The following is a 21,063-nucleotide window of genomic DNA, read 5'->3' as shown; positions in this document are numbered from 1 at the left end:
TAGAGTGTCACAAACTCAACCACATTTTTGCACATGAATATAGCAGAATTACTAACACAAGTGGTAACTCAATGATAATATAAAATCCAATATATACAAAACTTTTCAATGGCAGATTTTATAAGTGTTGGATTTCACGGTTAACCACATATTCTGCATTTAGAATTAAGGAGATTGTTTCACTTAACAATTTATAATATAAATCTCCCTATAACAAATAAAATTCTCAAAAGAATTTTTATATATAAAGTAGCTATCATATAAAGAGTATGATGAACATATATAAAAGGTTTATCATCATATGAGTGAGATTAAGTCTCTAGTATTATAAAATAGGATATGAGACTGTATATATAAAAAGTTTTAATAAATCACTCATAAAACTCAAATGCTACAATTATAGACACACACATTTGAGAAATAGTTTGGTTACACGCAGCGGAAATACACGAGACTTACATTTTATTATTATTGAGGGTATATGAGAAAATAGTCATTAACTTCCATAAGTGTTGAAAAATAACAATAGTTTGAAATATGTCAAATATAGTGAAAATAGAAAAAAAAAATTGAATATCTCAAATGTACACTTTAAAACCATTTAAAATAATGACATAAAATAAATAGAATTTTTGTTGAAAGAGTTGTTAAGCATTTGAGATTTTGACATATTGCTTTTACAAAATGAGTTTACAAAAATATAGAATGATATGGAAGTATATAATAATTTATGAGAAAAGACTATAATTAATATCCTCAATATAAGTCTCTACAGTAGTTTTATGTCTAGAATTATGAAACAAATAAATATATTTGTTTCTTAGCTATAGTTAATTTGCATGTAGAAATTTCCTCACTTGACAAAGAATGGTTTTTAAAATGGTTAGATATTTTTCTTATACCAAGGAAAGGATGATCATGTTAAGCAATGTCATACCGATAGGGTATGTCCATTACGTCACACAATACATAGTGAGGATTCTCCCACTTGATAGAGAATGATAGTTGAATTAAAAGTTTGAAATTATTTTAAATAAATATTCAACTATTTCTCTATCACATGAAGATCGTGTTGAGTGACGTCACACCGATAGGGTTATGTCCGCCACTTAACAAAATCTAGGGATAGATGGCAATCCAATTTTTATTTTTATTTTTAAATAAAGTTTAAATAATTCATTGATTAAAATTAGGATAATATTGGATTGCAAAATTAAGATAGTAGCTACATGCGCTATAATATATTTAGTGAAATTTCTTACTTATTGTAATATCATTCAAGGGTATTAAGGATAGTAAGTAAGAACTATAGCATTTCAATTTACGGTTCTTATGTCACAACATTTTAATAGTGACAGAGTATTTGAAATATAAGTATATAAAATTAAAGTACATTGAGTAATAACGAATATTATATTAACAACAACACACCGATAGGGTATAATTGTTGTCAGTATACTTTGCATAATTGTATCCACGATAGGTGAGATTACAATTATACAAATCATTAATGTTTATGCTTAAAAAGAATATGATAAAATAATATCATGCATAAACAATCTATTTAATTTACTCAATTTTAGTCATATTCAAGTAATAGAAAAAATGCTTAAAAGTATTTTAAATTAGCACATCATAAATATGACTTTAGAATTTATATACGAAAGAATATGATAGCAAGAGTTATTATTTAAAATAAAAGTGTGTAAAATAGCTTTGTATTTTATCCAGAATAGAACTCTTAGACTAAGGTTTTAAATACTCCCACTATAACTTAAATATAAATTGAAAATGGAGTATTATAGTAAGAAAACAATATATATACAATCATTATAGAGTTCTATTTAGAATTTCCTGGAAAAGGATTCCACTTTTATATTTATATAATTGCACAATAAGAGAAGAAGAAATAAATTTCTTCATATATGCAATAACCAGTAATGGGTCACAAGAGGTTAAAGAATTTGATAAAACTGTGACTAACCTCATAAAGTGTGACATTCATCCTTGTCTTTAGAGTCATTGGCCTTTGATGATTTGGCGAGAATACCATTTGATAACATCATCTCAGAATATCCATGCATAAAGAATAAGCCATTAAAACATATGTGAGACTCTAATTATAAATCAATGTGATTTATATAAATATTTCGTTACAAGGATGATAATAGTTTTAAAATAGCCTCAATTTTAATAAACTTGTTTTGATGATATTTAAGTGATAAACAACAATGAGGCGTATAAATTTTAATTCATACTTAGAATTTTAGCATAAAAAATGCAAGATTGCATCATTGAATAAAATAAAATATATAGTTTAATATTAACTTGATCCAATTATTTAATTGCGACAAGACACTTAATTAACATAATTAGAAAGTTTATAATATTTGTCAGAAAGTTAAGAACAAGTGTATAAATTTATATTTGTCGCAAAAGAATTGTTCAACTATAAATATTTGGATCGTTATGCTAAAATAATATGAATTGAAGAATTTAACTAATAGAGTAAATACACAATTGTCCATAATAGAATTCTCAAAATAACTTTTATTTTAAATACTCCCAAAATAGTTTTCAATTTTAAATGGAGTTAATTGATGAGAAATAAAAGATTAGAGAGTTCTAAATTTTAAAATATTCTGGACAATAGTTACATTTTATATATATAATTGCACATTCAATATTTTCATAAAAGGAGTATATAATATATAAACAACTTTCTCCTTATATGCAATTATATAATAAGTCACATAATTAAATTACACTGACCTCAGAGAGTGTGACTTTTATCCTTGTAAGTAGAGTCATGACTTTAGCCAGATTCTATGAAGTCTTTTGCGACGTCATCTCAAGCGGTTCATAAAAGTAGTCAAAGAGAAAACCGTTATATCAAGTCATAAAACTCTATTTTAATAAATCAATATAAGGATGTTATAAATTAATTTGCCTTAAGAATTTACAAGTGAAAAATAATAAAGCAACATATAATTTGATAATAATGATAATTTTAAATTCAATAATATACATTTGGTGTCAATAATCTCCAAAATTTGAGCCTAAATAATTTACGATCATAACACTTCTATAGAAAATAAAATACATTAGTGTTACTACTATTTATAAAATTTTAGAAGACGGCTCAAATTAATCTTTGAGAATGTGTTATTCAATAGTATGCAATTCTCACATTTAAATAACACCAATATTATTATCATTATTTATTTATTTTGGAGATCATAAATCAAAATTACAATTTTGTTTCAAAATAACAGAGTATCAATTTGGATGATATGGAATAAATTAAAATAATTTAATGACACATTAATTTGATGCAGAATGAATAACTTCTTTAAGTGTCATAAAAGAGTAAAGAAATTACCATATTAGTTTTGGACCAAAATATTTTGAGAATACATATGAAAATTACAATTTATTCTCAAAATAGTCAATATAAAATATTTTTAAATGTCAAAAATTCATACCAAAATATTAAAGTATTTATTAAATAATTATTTTGGCAGAAAAATAAAATAATTGGAATTTTAAAAGAGTACACGCGCCGCACGCGCTACAGCTGGCTGAACACGTCCATTGGGGCTGGCTGAACACGTCCATTGGGGCTGGCTGAACAGCTTCTTCTTTACCCGAAAAACAGGAAAACGGGTCACGAAAACCCGCGGTTTAACCCGGTTCGTTATCTCTCGATACTCAATGCGAGCCAACGATTTCTATCTCATGATAATCGTTGTTCAATTTTAGAAGGATTTCAGGTGTTAATTTTTGAGGTTCGCAAAGTAAAAGGCAGATTGAAAAATTAGGGTTCTTGCGAAATAGGCAACGATAAACAACGATTGAATATGAGTTCTGTTTGTTATGATACGATTTGGAGAAAAATCATATCAGTTTAGAATTTAATTGAGTGAGTCTCAGGATTGACACAATAATTGCATCAACGTGTTATTTTGCAATCATGTTTTAATGTCTTTGCTTTTATACAATTAAAAAATTAAAATAACATGGAAGAAGAACATGGCAATCGTGAGAGTTCTATTATCGCAACATGGCAGAAGAACATGAGAGATATAACAGGTACAATACGGTAATAGCATTACAATATGATCATAACAAAATCATTCACAAATTGTTTCGCAAATTTATATCAAGAATTGGAATAATGGTTTTATTATGAACAATAGCTATGATATGTACAGTACGGTAATAATGGATTCATTAGGATGTTGATTAAGTCAAATTAGGGTTCATGTGATTCAACAATAGCCATAATATGTATCTAATTGGCTCTGATACCAATTGAAAGAATTTAAATATAATAACCTTAGATCAATAGATACAAGTTATAGCATATTGTTATAAAAGAGAGTATATGGGAACGGTGTACCTGGAATGACAGCGGATCTGAGAGAGTAAGAGAGTTGAGACGGTGCTTCTACCTCTTACTGATGAGTCCTTATGCGTGTTATGTTTTTTCAGTGTGTCTAGCTTAATGGGATGGCTAGAATTTATACTCATCAGTGGAGGCAGGGACCTCTCAATAGGCTGACTAGAAAGAACGGCCCAACCCATCACGGCCCATTCACATTAAGCCTTATATTAAACATGACAAGTAATTGTATTTGATATTATACACTTTTAATTATATTTTAAATAAATAATTAAAGTAGATCCAAAATATTCAACATCAACATCCACAGCACAAAACACACAATTTGTAGTTTGATGCAGTAACACCCCACTCCTCCGCAGATTGTCTTTGGTTTGAAGCTGGTCCAACATCAATTGCCAAGAGAAAGCACACACCTTTGACGGCGCCCCACACTTCCATAAACTTTTAAACGCAAGTTCTTCATCCGAATCCAAAACACGATGGACACTGGGAGCATTTTCCAGCAAAGCATATCAATCTTTAACCGAAAAACCATCTTCCCTATTCGCACGCCACACCCACATATCACCCCTATTTGATGGCAGAAACTGAGAAAATCATGGAGCTACTCTCCTCTCCATCGCTTCGGAAAACCAATTTGAATCTTTATCCAAATGACATATATCCCTCCACCATTGGGAAGCCAAACGAGGAGGTGTCGTGATCCCAAGATTTCCTTTACCAATTACATGCTGCCCATATCTCGCTACAACAATATCTTTCCACACATTATTATCAGGAGACAACAGTTTCCACCTCCATTTAGCCAATAGGCTTGCATTAATTAAGCGGAGGTCTCTTATACCCAGGCCAACCTTCCTCTTTGGTTTACAAATATCGTTCCAACTTACCCAACAAATTTTGCTCCTGTTAGATAAACCACCCCATAAGAACCAGGGTTGGATCTTCACTACCTCTTTCCATACTTTCACTAGCATTTTCAAAAAAGACAGGTACAAAATCGGTATAGCACTTAGAACCACATTAATCAAGACTATGCGGCCGCCCAAGCTGACATATTTATTTCCCCAACCACCAACCCATGATTGCAGTCAGCATGGGCTCTCCCATGTGGACAATTTACGCGGGTTAGCCCCCACCGGCAACCCAAGATACTTGAAGGGAATTGAACCCCTTCGACAATTGAGAAAATCCGTCGTCATATCCAGAAAATCATCAGATACATTCACACACCTATCAAGAAACTCTTCTAGAAATTAACCTTCAAGCCCGACGCCATCTCAAAACCACGTAGAACCGCCTTTAAAGTCCACAATACAGAGTGTGTCGTCAGCATACTGTGAAATGGAGACCGAAACACCATCCCTTCCAACACGGCAACACGAAACGGTTTGAACCGCTTAGTTCCACCACGTTTCTCAGTAACGTACCCAGCCCCTCTACCACCAGGAGAAAAAGTAACGGCGCTAAGGGATCACCTTAATTACTTCAAACCTCTTTTAATATTAATTTCATCGGTGTCAATTATTAATATTGTGTAATTTTATTTTCGTTATACTACTTATTTGGACTCAATATTAATTTTACCATGCATGTATTCAGAGGATGTATGTGGACTGCAATTGAGCTATGTTAACCTTGCAAAGGAAAATATTTTACTAATGAATGTCTAATAACTTTTGACCTTATAATGTCTCTTTAGACGATGGTTCGGTTGTACGTGGATTAAATTTGGTGTTACGTCGGTGGATAATCAAAATCTATTAGCACACATTCTTCGATTTATCTATTCATGAGGTTGTCAGAAAGCATGCCGCTCCTTTATGCGACTCATATGTGTTTGGGTTGTGTGAAATGAAAGAAACCATATATTATTCAAAAAATTTGAAAAGTCCTCACCTCAACTGCGGGACAAAGTCAAACTCTACTATTTTGTTAAATGAAGGCAAAGAACACTAATCTAGTCACAAACGACCATAGTTGGTGGTCGAGCCCGTTTATCTGTTTGAGCAATAACTAATCTCTTATTCATGTTGTTTCATCAATTGACACTTTTGTAAACTATCGTAGTCTCTTTCGATAAACCTTGTGCCGAAGTGACTACTCTGTTGGTATTTTAATATGTCCCATTTTTATTTGTTAAAAAAAAACTTTTGACCTTATGAAAATATTTCACTAATTATATTATAGTCTATCTTTTGTTAACTAATTACGAAAAGAATTTATATCCACCACTATAAGTTTTATTTTCTTTAGTATTTAACCCTTTAATAAAATCTGGCAAAAAAATTATTCTTAACAAAAATCGAACTTAAAGTTTTTTAAGTGATTTATTTTTAAAGAGATCATTAACCATTTTAACCCAATATATTCATTATCCCACCACTATACAATGCATGTATTGTCCGTGTTTCATTATATTAAGGGCCTGTTTGGTGCGCAGGATAGGATAGTGATAGGATAGGATATACAACAGGATAAGGATATGATATGATATCAGCAGGATAACAGTGATCCTTAGTTATCCTATCCTGTGTTTGGTGCACACAGGATAACAAATATGATAATTATTATATAATATTTTTAATACATACTAACTCATAATAATATGATAACATGTATAACATATTTAAATGACAAAATTACCCTTGTAAAAGAATTGTTATTTTTTAAAAATTATTTTGTAATACTTTGAATTTTATAAATAAAAAATATAATTAAGTAATCAAATACCTTTATATAATTTTAAATCAAAATCATGAGAAAATAATCAAGCTTAATTTTTTATATGAATCGTGATCAAATAAATAACTCAATGATATATTACATTTAAAAAAAAAACTCAATGATATATACATGTTAGATAACCTAAATAAATATATATCTCATACGTAAATAATAAAATTACCATCGCAAAATAATTATATTTAATTTGTTATAAAATTTAAATTAAGTAGAATTTTTTAATAATTATTTTACTTTAAAATATTGTAATTTTAGTAGAATTTCGATTTTTTAGATTATTTAAATTACATAATTGCCCTTGTGAGAAAATCACATTTTTTTATATTTAAAAATGAATTATTTTATTATTAATTTACTATCAAATTATTTTATTATTTATATTTTATTAATTTTCATTTTTTATTTTAAAATATATTTTATAGAATAAATCAGTATTTTTTTTTTCTTATCCTATCCTGTTGGTAACCCAGCTCAAATTCAGGATAAGAATTTTAACTAGAGAGACAGGATAGGATTAACTTATCATATCCTGTTGTGTCACCAAACACTGGATTGAGACAGGATATGATCTAGTTATCCTATCCTGTTTCTTATCCTGTGCACCAAACGGGCCCTAAAGTTCTTAATATTTGGTGCTATAAGTTTTTTTATTGCCTTATATATAAAGAATATAAACCGCCCCACGCTACTCTACACGTTTATGTAGTATTATTTACTTTTTTGAGCCATATTATTTTTTTCTAACTGTTTGACTTTGTGTTTTATTTTTATTTTATTCAAAATTTAAAACTAATATTTTTAGTGTCAGTATTTTATAAGCATATATATGCAATTGATTTTCTTTAATCCTAACATAGTACAATCATAACACTTTTGTTTTTTTATTTTTTATATTTAGATTCGTATATTTAATGCCTTCCATTTGTAGATAGTGCTGATTAAACAATAGACTTGATATTCATCCATAATTTCTTATATTGAATATATATTTAATTTACCAATTGTATATAAAATACTCCCTTCATCCCAAATTATAAGGGAAAATAAAAAAAATCATACTTATTAAGAAAAGGTAAAATATGAGAATTTGGAGTATGTTATCGTGGGTTTTTCTTGGAATAAGTTGAATAGGAAGATGTAAAAACAATTTTTATTGGTTGTTGTTTATTGAGAAAATGAGAGAGAAGAAATTAAATGTAATTTGCATTTAATTTTATGAAAATAAGGAAAAAACATTTTTGAAAATGATTTTTTCTCTTATAATTTTGAACAAAAAAAAATGTTTTTTTCCCTTATAATTTAGGACGGGGGAGTATATATTTTGAATTTGGTATTTGTTCCAAAACCGACTAATTCGAGGACATCGATTTCATTCTCCATTAATTAACAATTTTTTTAATGTCTCCACTAACAAAGGCTTAATTAAATCCAAAACTTTTGCTCTAAATATATTGAGCTATTGAATATAGAAATTAACAAGATGAAGATTAATCACACCTGAAACTTTGAGAGAAGTAGACTTTAAAATCTGAAACTTTCAACAATCATCAATGAGTTTGTGGTTCTTCCCGACTACGACTCTGGATGAGGTGTACCTTATCTAATATAATTTTTTTAACACTATAAATATTAATTTAATTAATAATAATTTTTTTGACAATATTTAATTAATAATAATTAATTATTAACCCTTGTAATTAAAAAAATAAAAAAATTAATTATTAACCCAATTGGGTTGGTCTATTGATGTTGGCTTGAGACCTTGGAGTGTGTACCTCTAAAGTTCGCTTCCTTCTAGTGTCAATTTCGGCGGACTAGTTTATACATAGTAAAAAAAAAACTCTAGCTTTAAACGAGGCCCATGCAAGTGGGTGGTGGATTGATCCCCTTGGATTAGTCAGTTCTAGTATCGGATACCGAGTTTTAAAAAAAAATTAATAATTATTAATTACAATTACATCAAGATATAATTATTTTTTATTTGTTTTACAAATAAAATATTTTCTATTAGTCAAAAAAATATAATATTTTCTAACCAAAGGCAAAAAGGAGGCAGGCAGAGTCAACCTAGAAAACCAGTAGCATAGCATTGGGTAACATTACAAAAAGCAGAGAAAGAAGAGACAAAGAAAAAAACCTGAATGAATGAAAAAATAAGGTAAAGTAAACGGTGTGAAACAATACCATACCAATGATTATGCAATGCATTGAATTGTTATGTTATGCATGCATTTTTGCACTACATATCTTTATCTCTATCTATCTATGCGTGCGTGTATATATATCGTGTTTCTATGTGTTATGCATTTTGCATGCACTTATTCTCTCTCTATAAAAACTCTTCACACCCTTTTCTTCTCTCACAGTAATTACGGTTACCATGTTATTGTTCCATTCATATTCACTTTTTCCTCTTTTCTTCTTCTTCTTCTTCTTCTTCTTCACTTCAATGTTGTTTTTCTCCAAATCAAACATCAATTAACGTATACACAACGCAGCACAGCCCTCTTTCTCTCTTTCTATCTGCATGGTTTCTATCATCACATACAATACTCTACTGGGTTGTTTCTCTTTTTCTTTTTAAGGTTGTTTTTTTGTTTTTGTTTATGTTGTTCTGTTTTGCTCTGTTATATTCTGTTTTTGTTCTTAATCTTGAATCTTTAAATCATGGAACTGATAATCTAATCTAATTTGTGTTGATTTTTCCTTGCAGTGGATTGTGTTATTTGAGTGAAATTCGAGTTTTTTATTTTTCAGGTGTGAAGAAAAGGGGTTAAGTGATTTTTTGATATTTAGGGTTTTGACTTTGATTTAATTCGGATTGTGATCAATGGGGGTTGAAGTTTGCATGAATAAATTGTGTAAGGAAAGTTCTATTGGTGAATGGAAGAAAGGTTGGTCTTTGATCTCTGGTGGATTTGCAAAACTCTGCAACAAATGCGGGTAAATTTCATAATTCATTCCTTTAGTTTAGCTTTTTTACTTAAGCTGAAATTTTTCATAAATTTGATTCCACAATGTTATAATTTTGGGGTTTTGACTTTGTTGTTATTGTTTTCGTGGGGTTATTGGATTGTGTTTCTGATAAATGATTTTGGGATTTGGGTTTGACCTAAGTCTTATGAGTTCATATTATGGATTAGTCAAAAGTTTCAACCCATCTTCTTTTTCGGGTTTTTCAAGGATTTGGATTCTCTGCAGTCACAAATTTCGGCCTTTGGATGAAATGATGATCAGACGACTTATATTTTTTAAGTTGTTTTTTAAAGTCAAGGTCAAAATACGGAGTGTTCGATCTTCATCCAATGGTCGAGATTCCTTGATGGCGTAGCTGCATGATATGTCTATCTGTCTGGTTGAACTCATGCTGATGTTTCTTGCAAAATGATGCATAACATTTGATTTTCTTAAATTGTTTGATTGAACTTATGTAGCGTCTTTCAGTATAATGCTACTTTACCTGCATTTGTTTGTGCAGTAGTAATCGACATTTTCTCTTGTTTGTTTTACACATGAAAACTTGCCAAACATTTTTACTAGTAATGATTTATTTATTGACTATATCATGTTTACATATTCTTATAATTTGTCATACTGTGTGTTTAGACTTGCCTATGAGAATTCAGTTTTCTGCGATCAATTTCACCGTCTTGAAGCCGGTTGGAGGGAATGCAACAATTGCAAGAAGGTAAAATGATTTTTTTAGTATTTAAATTTTCTTTAAGCATTGTCTTTCTCTCCTTTGATGTTGAAGTCTATTATTTTGATTGTTTTGCAGCTTATCCACTGCGGATGTATAATATCAAAGTCTTTGTTCGAGTACCTTGATTTCGGTGGCATAGGTTGTGTTACCTGTGTTAAGGCTTCCCAGCTTTGTCTGGTAAGGTTAATTTGAATATTTTCCAACCATAAATTCGGTTATTTGATTCTCTTCTATTGTGACACGTAAATTTTACATATCCCTATTATTGAATGTTTTTATACGATTGCAGGATACTGGAAATGCTAATAGGTTTGCTCATATAACTAAAAACAATGCAAATGATCGATATGCTGAACATACTGATGGTGGACTATCGGTGGAACGTGTTGGTAAAGGAAACCTTATGCAGTTACGGAAAACTGCTGAAGCTGGTGAAACAAGCTTTTGGCCACAAGCTCAAAGAGATGGTGTGCTTTCGAGTATTGGTTCAAAAAGCGAAGAAATTAATTGTCGATTCAACAAAACTGATACAGGATTTTTAAATGTGATGAAACATTCTAGTCATTTATCAGCACTTACTACATCAGAAAATAATAGACCAACATGGGAGACCAAAAGTAGAGATGAATCACTTTCGCTGAAGATTTCTCTTGGAACCTCATCGAGAAATTGTGTCCTGCCCTCTGCCAAAGAGATTGTAGAAGGTAAACTTGAGGGTAAAGCATCTTCTATTTCTCAACAAGGGCACAATTCTTACCCCATATTGGCTAAACAACCGAAGACCGGTATTACATTGAATCTTGAAACAAATAAAGGCATGATTTCTCTTCCACGCATTGGTCGACCACCTGCTGATGTGAAAGGGAAAAATCAGTTACTTTCTCGATACTGGCCGAGGATTACTGATCAAGAGCTGGAGAAATTGTCTGGGGAGTATCCTTTATATATAGGCTCTGTTCAAATAAACAACTTAATTCAGCACTTATAGCATAAGTGCTTATCATATAAGCGCTTATGTATAAGCGGTTTTTATACCAAAAGATAAAATAAACTCAAATTGTTTTTCATATAAGCTATTACCTGTTTTCATAACTATTTATGACACATCATAAGCTAAAAACAACTTATGGACATGTCCTATTTATGACACATCATAAGCTAAAAACAACTTATGGACATGTCCTATTTATGACACATCATAAGCTAAAAACAACTTATGGACATGTCCTGAGCTGTTTCCGTAAACTCTTTCCAACAGTCTCACAAGTACTTATGCAAACAGATAAGCTGAAATAAGTCAATCCAAATTCCAAACAAGCCCTTATTATTTTGGTCAATTACACATCTACATTAAACTTGCAAAGTTGGTTCATCAACAGTTTTTCTTAACATTATTATCTCAGTTTGAAGTCTAAGATAGTGCCCTTATTTGAGAAGGTGTTAAGTCCGAGTGATGCAGGTCGAATTGGTCGTCTTGTTCTCCCAAAAGCTTGTGCTGAGGTATGCTTTGATGTTTATCTCTATTTCTTATAGAGGATTTTTTATTTATTTATTTATTAAAGTCATCTTCCCCTGTAATTAAAACACGTGACGAATTGGCATATGATTTTCAGGCTTTTCTTCCTCCTATTGATCAATCGGAAGGTGTCCCTTTACTGTTCCAAGATATAAAGGGGAACGAGTGGACCTTTCAGTTCAGATTTTGGCCTAATAACAACAGTAGGATGTATGTATTAGAGGGTGTGACCCCGTGCATACAATTCTTGCGGTTAAATGCTGGCGATACTGGTATACATCAATCTAGGCCGTGGTTTCGTTACATATCTAAAGTTATCATCGATTGATATGATTCTTTTTTTTGTGGCAGTGACATTTAGTCGGATAGATTCCGGAGAAAAATTTGTACTTGGTTTTAGAAGAGCATCGGGTTCTACCGATACGCAGGTTATGACATGATTCTCACCTATACTATATATAGCTTCTTCGTTTGATTTTGAAATTATGATTAAAAGGGCTATTATTGAAACAGGATGACTCTACATCTGCTCATTCTAACGGGATTTCGACTAAGGATACAAATGTTTCTGGTGCAACTAAAAATCTGAACTCGTTAAGTAGTTTTTCTGATCTTCTTCAATCAATGAAAGGTAACAGGGAACCTTACTTAAATGGACATTCAAAACATCTGCATTTGGGTAATGGAACTGCTGATTGGCTGAAAACTGCACATTGTGAGGAGGCGGCGAATAATGGTCCATTGCAGCAACAGGTTTCGGTTTCAGATAAGAAAAAGACTTGCAAGATTGGGACGAAAACTAAGAGGTTGCACATTCGTAGTGAAGATTCTTTGGAGTTAAGACTTACATGGGAAGAAGCACAAGACTTGCTTTGTCCGCCGCCTAATGTCAAGCCAAATATTGTACAAATTGACGACCAAGTATTCGAAGAATATGATGTAAGTGAGAAACTGACTGATATAGGGCCTATTTGTTTTAGAATTTTTAAAAATAATTTTTTATGTTCAAGTTTTGTTTATGTGTAGGCTATTCTCAAAAATCATTTTCGTGAAAAATAATTTTTTTATGTTGAAAATAAAATAGCTATTTTGATTAGCGTTTGAAGAAAATCATTTTTAATAGAAGGGAGAGAAAATCATAATTTATGATGTCTATGCTTTTTAACCATATTCATGATAAATTATTTTAACATGCGTAGTTAGCTGGGTTGCGCTTGTGATGAGTGTTTGTATTGATATGATTGATTAGGGCTGGTTGACCTAGTTTTGTTTGCTCACGATGTATTCCCGTTTGGGCTGTAGCTGGGTCAGGTTTAATGTCCCCCAAGTCTCTGTATTTTTATATTTTTATTTAATATATTTATCCTTTTGCTTAAAAAAAAAACTTGAATGCTTTTTCAACAATAGTAAATCTCCAAATTATTTATATAAAAAATTATATTTAGAGAATTTAAAACAAACGGGCCAATAGTTTGGACTTCGAGAATCATGTTCAAATTTCTGTTACCTGGTTTATATTTTTGACTTGTATTTCATTTCATTTAGGAACCCCCGGTTTTCGGAAAGGGAACTATAACCAATGCCTGTCCATCTGGGTAAGATTATATATACCTTGCATATTTTTAGCAATTAGCAGTAGCACTATCCGTTTTATATCGTGGTCATTCTTATTAGATACGATGGTTTTTCAGCTCTCCATGTTCTGCATCAGAGCAGCTCGGTCCAAACGAACAAGAAAATCTTCAGCGAACCAGAAAAGGTACAATTCTGCCATCCAATTTTTTATATAAGCTATGTTGTAGTCTTGTTTATCGGAACAAGGTTGGAGGTTGATGCTGCAGTAAAATCAATTAAATGCTCATTTTGTATATCATGCATCTGCGCAAATTTTTTTACATATCTAAACATTTTGTGGATTTGTGGGTCGATTTCAACAATGATATAGTCCTTGCTGTCTTATGTTCATTCATAGTATCATACTCCTAATGTTATTTTCAAAACTTGATGTTTGTTAGGCTTATACATTTTTATGAGCAATGAAATAAATCTTCTCTCTTCCTACCATGTAGTGGCATGGTTGCAAAATTTTCGAACGTGAGACTGAAAATATGTTCCTACCTATATGAGTCATTTAATGCTGTTAGTTAGTGCTTATCAGTATCTTACAATACATATATGTCGTATCTCGACTCGATACAAATTGAACCAAATTGATAGGAATCCTTAGTATGTATCTATTTTGCACATAAATTGCATCTTGAATCCTGATTCACTGTGATGAATTCAGATTCATTCTGATGAATCATTCCCTAAACTTAGTGTATTGAGCCACATTTTTAGTCAACTTGGTGTTGCTAGCCACTTTTCTTTTGCCGTTTGATTAATGACGTGAATCTTGAATTATTTCATGGTTCATATATAATATATCAGCTTGTAATTTTGATGTTACATGTTCTTTACTTAAAAATGTTATATTTTATTATTAATTTATATAATTCATAATGAGATGCGATCAATGATTCTGATAATAATTCTTCCAATTCATGATATGAATCTTGGTTCAATAACCACCTTTTTCTTTAGCTTAGTTGATTCAACTCTACTTTTGTGTTCTATTTGTCCTTGATAATTAGTAGATAATTAATTATATTTTCTGGCCGTGCATGGTCTTCCGCAGCTTCTAAAAAGCGAAAAATTGTAGAAAAGAGTAACTCAATTGAAGAAGACAAGCTTCAAGACCTAGATACTCTTGCAAGTATGGCAATTTTAGGAGACAATCTTGCTGACCTTGACGAGCCAACTTCAGCTGGAATCACCACAAAACATCCGAGACATCGTGATGGATGCACTTGTATCGTCTGCATTCAATCCCCAAGTGGACAAGGAAAACATAAACCGACATGCACTTGCCTTGCCTGCGAAACTTTGAAGCGCAGGTCCAAGACTCTTATGATGCGTAAGAAGAAAAACCAATCAGAATCTGAAGCAGCCGCTCCCCAAAATGATCAAACGAATCATAGCGGTGAAGCAGATACCAGTGGTGATGCATCAAGACAAGATACAAGTAACTCAATGGACGAGGTAAGCCTAAACGGTGGTCAGAAAGAGGCTGTTGAGCCTAGTGCCGCGGGACAATTAGATTTGAATTGTCATCCCGATCATGAAGATATGTAAAAGGATACATAACACGACTGAGCATGATTAGTCATATTGAAACTTAATTCTCAACTTAAGTTTAGATTACATTCATTTTACTTATTTTTTCATTTTTGGAGATAAGAAAGAAGAGATTGTTTCTCCTTAGTTGCACAGTATAGTTTGCTTTCTTGCTCAAAAGGAGTGGTGAAGATAGTTTTTTTTCTTCTTATATATACTTAAAAGAAATTGACAAACTCGATAGTTTGTTCTAGTTTTTGTTTCGAGTATTTAATTAGCATGTGTTTGGAAAGTAGTTTTTTCATGGTGTGGACGTGAGTTTAACTAGCTCGACAAATGTTTGCTTCTATTTTTTCACGGTTAAAATGGTCTATTGGGACGTGAGAATAGTAATTCAAACGTGCATCCAAACAAGCTCTTCGTTCTTTCCTCAATCCATGAAAATGAGTTTGAAAACTCATTCTTTCTATTGATCAAATGTAATAAACACAAGAAAGGTTCTCATCTAGCGTAATTAGTCTTGTTATTAACTATTAAACACTGACACATGCACTAGACATGTATTTAATCAGAAGTGTTAGTACTACAAAGGTTATTAGCATGGTTAGTCGGGCAAATTGTGTTATTCTAGGCCGGACTAGTCATCTTCTACTTGTTATATCCTGCACAATTTTATTTAAATTGTGTCTATTAATATTTTAAAAAACAAATTTTTGAAAGAGCAAATTTCCTAATAGCAACCCTATTAATAATTTTTTAAATAAATAGATACGAGCTATATATATAATTTAATTTGATCTTTTGATATTATGATTGAAGATGTACCCAAATTTTATACAATATGCCAGAATTGGCACTATACTTTAGGTTTACATATGTAATATGTGATGAAACATACATGACATATCATATTAGGCGGTAAAAACAGAGCAAAGGAAATATTTATGATAAAGTCAAAGTATGTTGACTAAGTCAAACTATATTGGTCTATCGGTCAAGGATTCAACTCAAATTTTACAAGAACTTGAATTAAGATCTCTCGGTGGATGTTGATATGAAAATCTAGTTGGTAGATAGTAAGTATAAAGTATCTATATTATCACTTTGGGTATTAAAATTTTCTATGATTCCGACGATTCATCGGATTCAACTCACCTAAACTTTTATTTATAAATAAAAAAAAGCTTGGATTTAAAAAATTTAACCATAGTCACACATGAAACTGAGCTCCAATTTTTATTTATTTATTTATTTATTTATATAGTACAGCTAACATATTTTTATTCAAATAATTGACTTTAATGTCTCTTACAAAGGCAACAACCAAGAAGTATCTTGAATTGAATCTAATGTATGTATTCTTATAGCTAAACATTTTAATTTTCGACCGGCCATATAACACGCAAAAATTGGCCATATGTGATCATCTTTGTTTCCAATGTGACAAAATTAATACGCCTAAACATCCTTTTCTGTCACCCTTTACCTTAAAAATTCCAATCATATCATAATCATCATATATAATATAGTTTATAGGCTTATCTATAACCATATAACATAAGCATATATACAATCCTATATTATAGCACATAGCTATAGCCTTATCAAATATTGTACATGTCCTTAACATAGAAAATTATAATGGATGAAAAGCCAATTTTGCATGATCTTGAAAGATTGTACCTAGGAATCCCAGATGAATCTGTTAACCTCACTTTTCAAGACCTTGCTAATGTGAAAACAACCACTAATAAACCTATTTCTGAAGTTTCTAATAATGTTCAAACAAGGGCAAATTCGTCAAATCCACCTTCACTAGCCAAATTACCAAGTCTTGATTTCAGCATAGGCTTGCAATCCATTCAACATGATCACAACCATCATGACATTGGCCGTGGAAACTCACCGTGGGGTCAGTTTGGCCAACGAATCGAGGAGAATCGTGCACATGTATATGTTAATGATCCTCCTCAATTCAGTCATGCAAGTGGGGGTGCAAAAAGTCCCCGGTCAAGGACCGGTGATAATTCTCAATTTAGTCATGCAAGTGCGAGTGTAAAAAGTCCTCGGTCAAGGAGCGGTGGAGATGATCATTTAGCGTATAGCATGAGCTATGATGATATGAGTGGTGTTTCTGGAAGAGGTGGTGGACGACGACGACCTGGAATTCCTCATTCCAAGATTTGCACCATTTGTAGTACTTATGTTTATGTCTTCCGCACTAGATGTTTGGTACGTCGATAAACTATTTTACATTCTCTTTTCAATTCTCTTTTTGTTAAATTGGTTGAAATTTTCTATATGTTTGGGTTCCCTTTCATATACTAATCGACCGTGATTTAATAGAAGCTAAAAACTGTATGCAGGTATGCGGGAGAGTTTATTGCAGCAGATGTGTGAAAATGGGAATGGGAGATATGGTAGAAGGAAGAAAGTGTATAGAATGCCTTGGATTGAAATTCAGCCAAAGGTATATATATCTTAGAATGCCTAGCTATTTTAATTAGAACAAGCTTTATTTTTCTTTTTAATAAATTTGATTTGGTCCCCGTGAGCATAGTTTAGTTGGTAGGGAGATATTGTATGTAATATGGAGGGATCAAACTCTGATACTTCCACATTCACTTTAAAAAGTAAAATTATATCCATTAGACTACTTGATAAAAAATTGGTTTGGTCCTGTTAATCCATCTCAGTTGATAATTGTAGAGACATTTTATGGAGGACTCGGGGTTCAAACCCTAACTCTTCGCTTTTCTATAGTTATTAGGTTATCTGAGAAAAAAAATGGTTTGTGACATAGGTACATAGAAAGAGCAGGGAAAGTAGGGTGTTGCAATTGGAGGTATCCAGCTTCATTGAAACAAGCTGAGCTTATGTGTGCTGAGAAAGGACCAAGAAGGAGTAGAAGATCATATGCTCAACAAAGTGGAGTGGCAAATTCAATATCAAGAAGTCCTATGACACCAAGAAGCCCTATAACTCCAAGAAGCCCTCATGCTATTGGTAGTACCAATGAACATTCTTTTATGTCCTCCTCCTTTTCACCTTTCTCTCCTCATCACATTAATAATCTCCCATTATAAAAAGAGACATTATTTTTTTATTTACATATCCTATAGAGTTTCTCATGAGGCATGGGATAGTCTTTCATAATAATATAATAGTAGTAATAATGATTTATTATTGTGTCAATTCTTTTTTTAATTATGTTTCACTTTATTGGACCGTTTAATTCAATTTGTTTTTAGTTTTCTTTTTGATAAAAAATCGTTCTTAACTTATATTACTTAATGGAAAGATTATTGATTAATACATGTTTCTCTATGTGATCTTATTTTGCAAATATACGTTAACATACCCACATATATATTGCCTCTTGGTAGTATCTATTTACATATGCGTTTTTTTATCTAAACGACAAAGGAAAATTGTCATAACAAAGGACAAAGAGAAAAGGTTAAATTTGTCTTCTTTTAGGATTGAAAAATGTCAAATTTTGTAGCAAATAAAGTTGAAGGAATTCAAGCTCCGGCTAATAGCGGATAAGATCAACAAAACCAATTGAACTTTTCTTGTTCTTTTTCATTTGTCCATTTTATAATAAACAGGACTAAGTCTCCGTTAAGTTAATAGAGACATCGTACTATATATATATATATATATATATATATATATATATATATATATATATATATATATATAGAGTCAGGATCCGTTGACACCAACTAGTTTGACACCAAATGTTACACCTCTCAATAACGTTTTAACCGATATAAATTTTATAAAATCCACCGTTGGATTGAAAGTTTACATCATATAGATCATTTGTGTAAAATTTCAAATAAATCCAAAATCATTTGATATGTTATTGAGATACATCAAAATTAACGGTTTTTGTATTTTTTTAAATGCCGTTAATCTTTATGTGTCTCAATAGCATATCAAATGATTTTGGATTTGTCTGAAATTTTACACAAATGATCTATATGATGTAAACTTTCAATCCAACGGTGGATTTTATAAAATTTATATCGGTTAAAACGTTATTGAGAGGTGTAACATTTGGTGTCAAACTAGTTGGTGTCAACGGATCCTGACTCATATATATATATATATACTAGTATCCGGACCCGTGTCAAGCACGGGTAAAATGAGACTACAAAAATAACATTTTAATATTAAAATTTTCAAAATTCTCAAATAAAAAGAATGGCAATTTATAAACATAAAAAAAAGATCCCGTATTAGTAAAAAAATAAAACAAATGATATTGTATTAATATATGAATATAAATATAAATCCCGTGTAAATCTCAATGTAAAAATATAGACTCGTGTGTAAACTTTAAAAAAAAAAAAACCAAACAAACAAAAAAAAGTTAAATTCGATAGTAAAATAAATATGAAACAAAAATACCCTAAAGAAATTATCATAATATATCTTATATTAGTTAATTTTCACATCAATACTTCTTCAAAAAAAATTTCACATCAATATCCTCCGAATAAAATAAATATAGAACCTACTATATATTATAAATAAAAAAATATGTCTCTGAATTAATATATGAACAAACATACGGTTCCTAGAATAATATATTTTTTTGGTATTCGTTTATAAAAAATATATACTTTTTGGTATTTACCATCTTGTTCTTATGGGAAGAATTCTCTGATAATTAATAGTTCGACCGCCATGTGCATATATATCCCCAAATAATACATGTGCAAAATTCTCACATAAATAATAAAATAGATCATATATAAATAACAAAATAAAAAGAACACAGACCACGTAAAAATACAAAAAAATAGGTCTATGTATTAATATATGAGTAAAAGTATAAAATCTCGTATAAATGTCTTAAAATAAAAGTATATAACCACGATAAAAAATATAACAAATAAAATAGATAAAAAAAAGGAAAATTAATAAAAAAAAAAATATGAGAATGTCTTAAAATCCCGTATAAATGTCTTAAAATAATTGTACTATTTTCCTCGTTTTTTTTTTTGAACAATTCTCTTCCTCCTCTTTATTATTGGTCTTCTCTTTTCTTTTTCTTTTTTTGGTACAAATTATTGGTCTTCTCTAAATAAATAAAAAATTAATACAGAAAATAATCTTAACCTAATGAAATAATTTTAATCCACTCTAAGAAAAGAATATCATTGATCCCGTCAAGTTCTATCGCAACCAACTTGGTCTTAATTCATTCCTTTCATAGTCTTTCTATACATCTGCAAATAAAATATAATAAATGGTTAAATCCAATATAAAACATTGTTTTGGGTGAGGAATTTTATAAATTCTTAAACAAAATTGAACTTAATATCCCTTTCTTTGACTGGTTTCATGCTTATACCATAAAAAATAATATACACTATCCTTTCCAATCTGATATAATTGGTGAAAGAACTACTAATGTCATAACTGTTTGGCATCTAAAAGATGGTGAAACAGTTCAATCTGAGTTTCCTCCTAATACTCCTTTTAGGCTCAGACTTAAAAGTAAGGAGAATTCTGTTATGG

At 30.8% G+C, this 21,063-nt stretch overlaps 2 protein-coding genes across 4 annotated transcripts; both read left to right on the top strand.

The window, feature by feature from the left end:
* The first annotated feature begins 9,211 nt into the window (after positions 1 to 9,211).
* On the top strand, positions 9,212 to 15,802 carry LOC123881747 (B3 domain-containing protein Os07g0679700-like). Of its 3 annotated transcripts, none has more exons than XM_045930482.1 (12): positions 9,212 to 9,311; positions 9,867 to 10,096; positions 10,760 to 10,841; positions 10,932 to 11,033; positions 11,146 to 11,789; positions 12,260 to 12,356; positions 12,470 to 12,644; positions 12,724 to 12,800; positions 12,886 to 13,311; positions 13,918 to 13,967; positions 14,064 to 14,131; positions 15,050 to 15,802. In XM_045930482.1, exons 2-12 carry the CDS (start codon positions 9,984 to 9,986, stop codon positions 15,544 to 15,546), a joined length of 2,331 nt encoding a protein of 776 aa, XP_045786438.1. In that variant the 5' UTR covers positions 9,212 to 9,311; positions 9,867 to 9,983; the 3' UTR covers positions 15,547 to 15,802. The 3 variants fall into 3 exon arrangements, with proteins under 3 accessions (XP_045786438.1, XP_045786437.1, XP_045786436.1); XM_045930481.1 differs by having other exon boundaries at positions 9,297 to 9,738; XM_045930480.1 differs by lacking the exon at positions 9,212 to 9,311 and adding an exon at positions 9,463 to 9,738 and having other exon boundaries at positions 9,911 to 10,096.
* Positions 15,803 to 16,811: 1,009 nt separating this feature from the next.
* LOC123923995 lies at positions 16,812 to 18,657 on the top strand. The gene is made up of 3 exons (XM_045976749.1): positions 16,812 to 17,760; positions 17,895 to 17,998; positions 18,332 to 18,657. Exons 1-3 carry the CDS (start codon positions 17,170 to 17,172, stop codon positions 18,612 to 18,614), a joined length of 978 nt encoding a protein of 325 aa, XP_045832705.1. The 5' UTR covers positions 16,812 to 17,169; the 3' UTR covers positions 18,615 to 18,657.
* The last annotated feature ends 2,406 nt before the right edge of the window (positions 18,658 to 21,063 follow it).

Source organism: Trifolium pratense, linkage group LG4 (assembly GCF_020283565.1).
Source record: "Trifolium pratense cultivar HEN17-A07 linkage group LG4, ARS_RC_1.1, whole genome shotgun sequence".
In the NCBI taxonomy this organism is placed as follows: Eukaryota; Viridiplantae; Streptophyta; class Magnoliopsida; order Fabales; family Fabaceae; genus Trifolium; species Trifolium pratense.
This window is presented reverse-complemented; position numbering and strand designations above follow the sequence as displayed.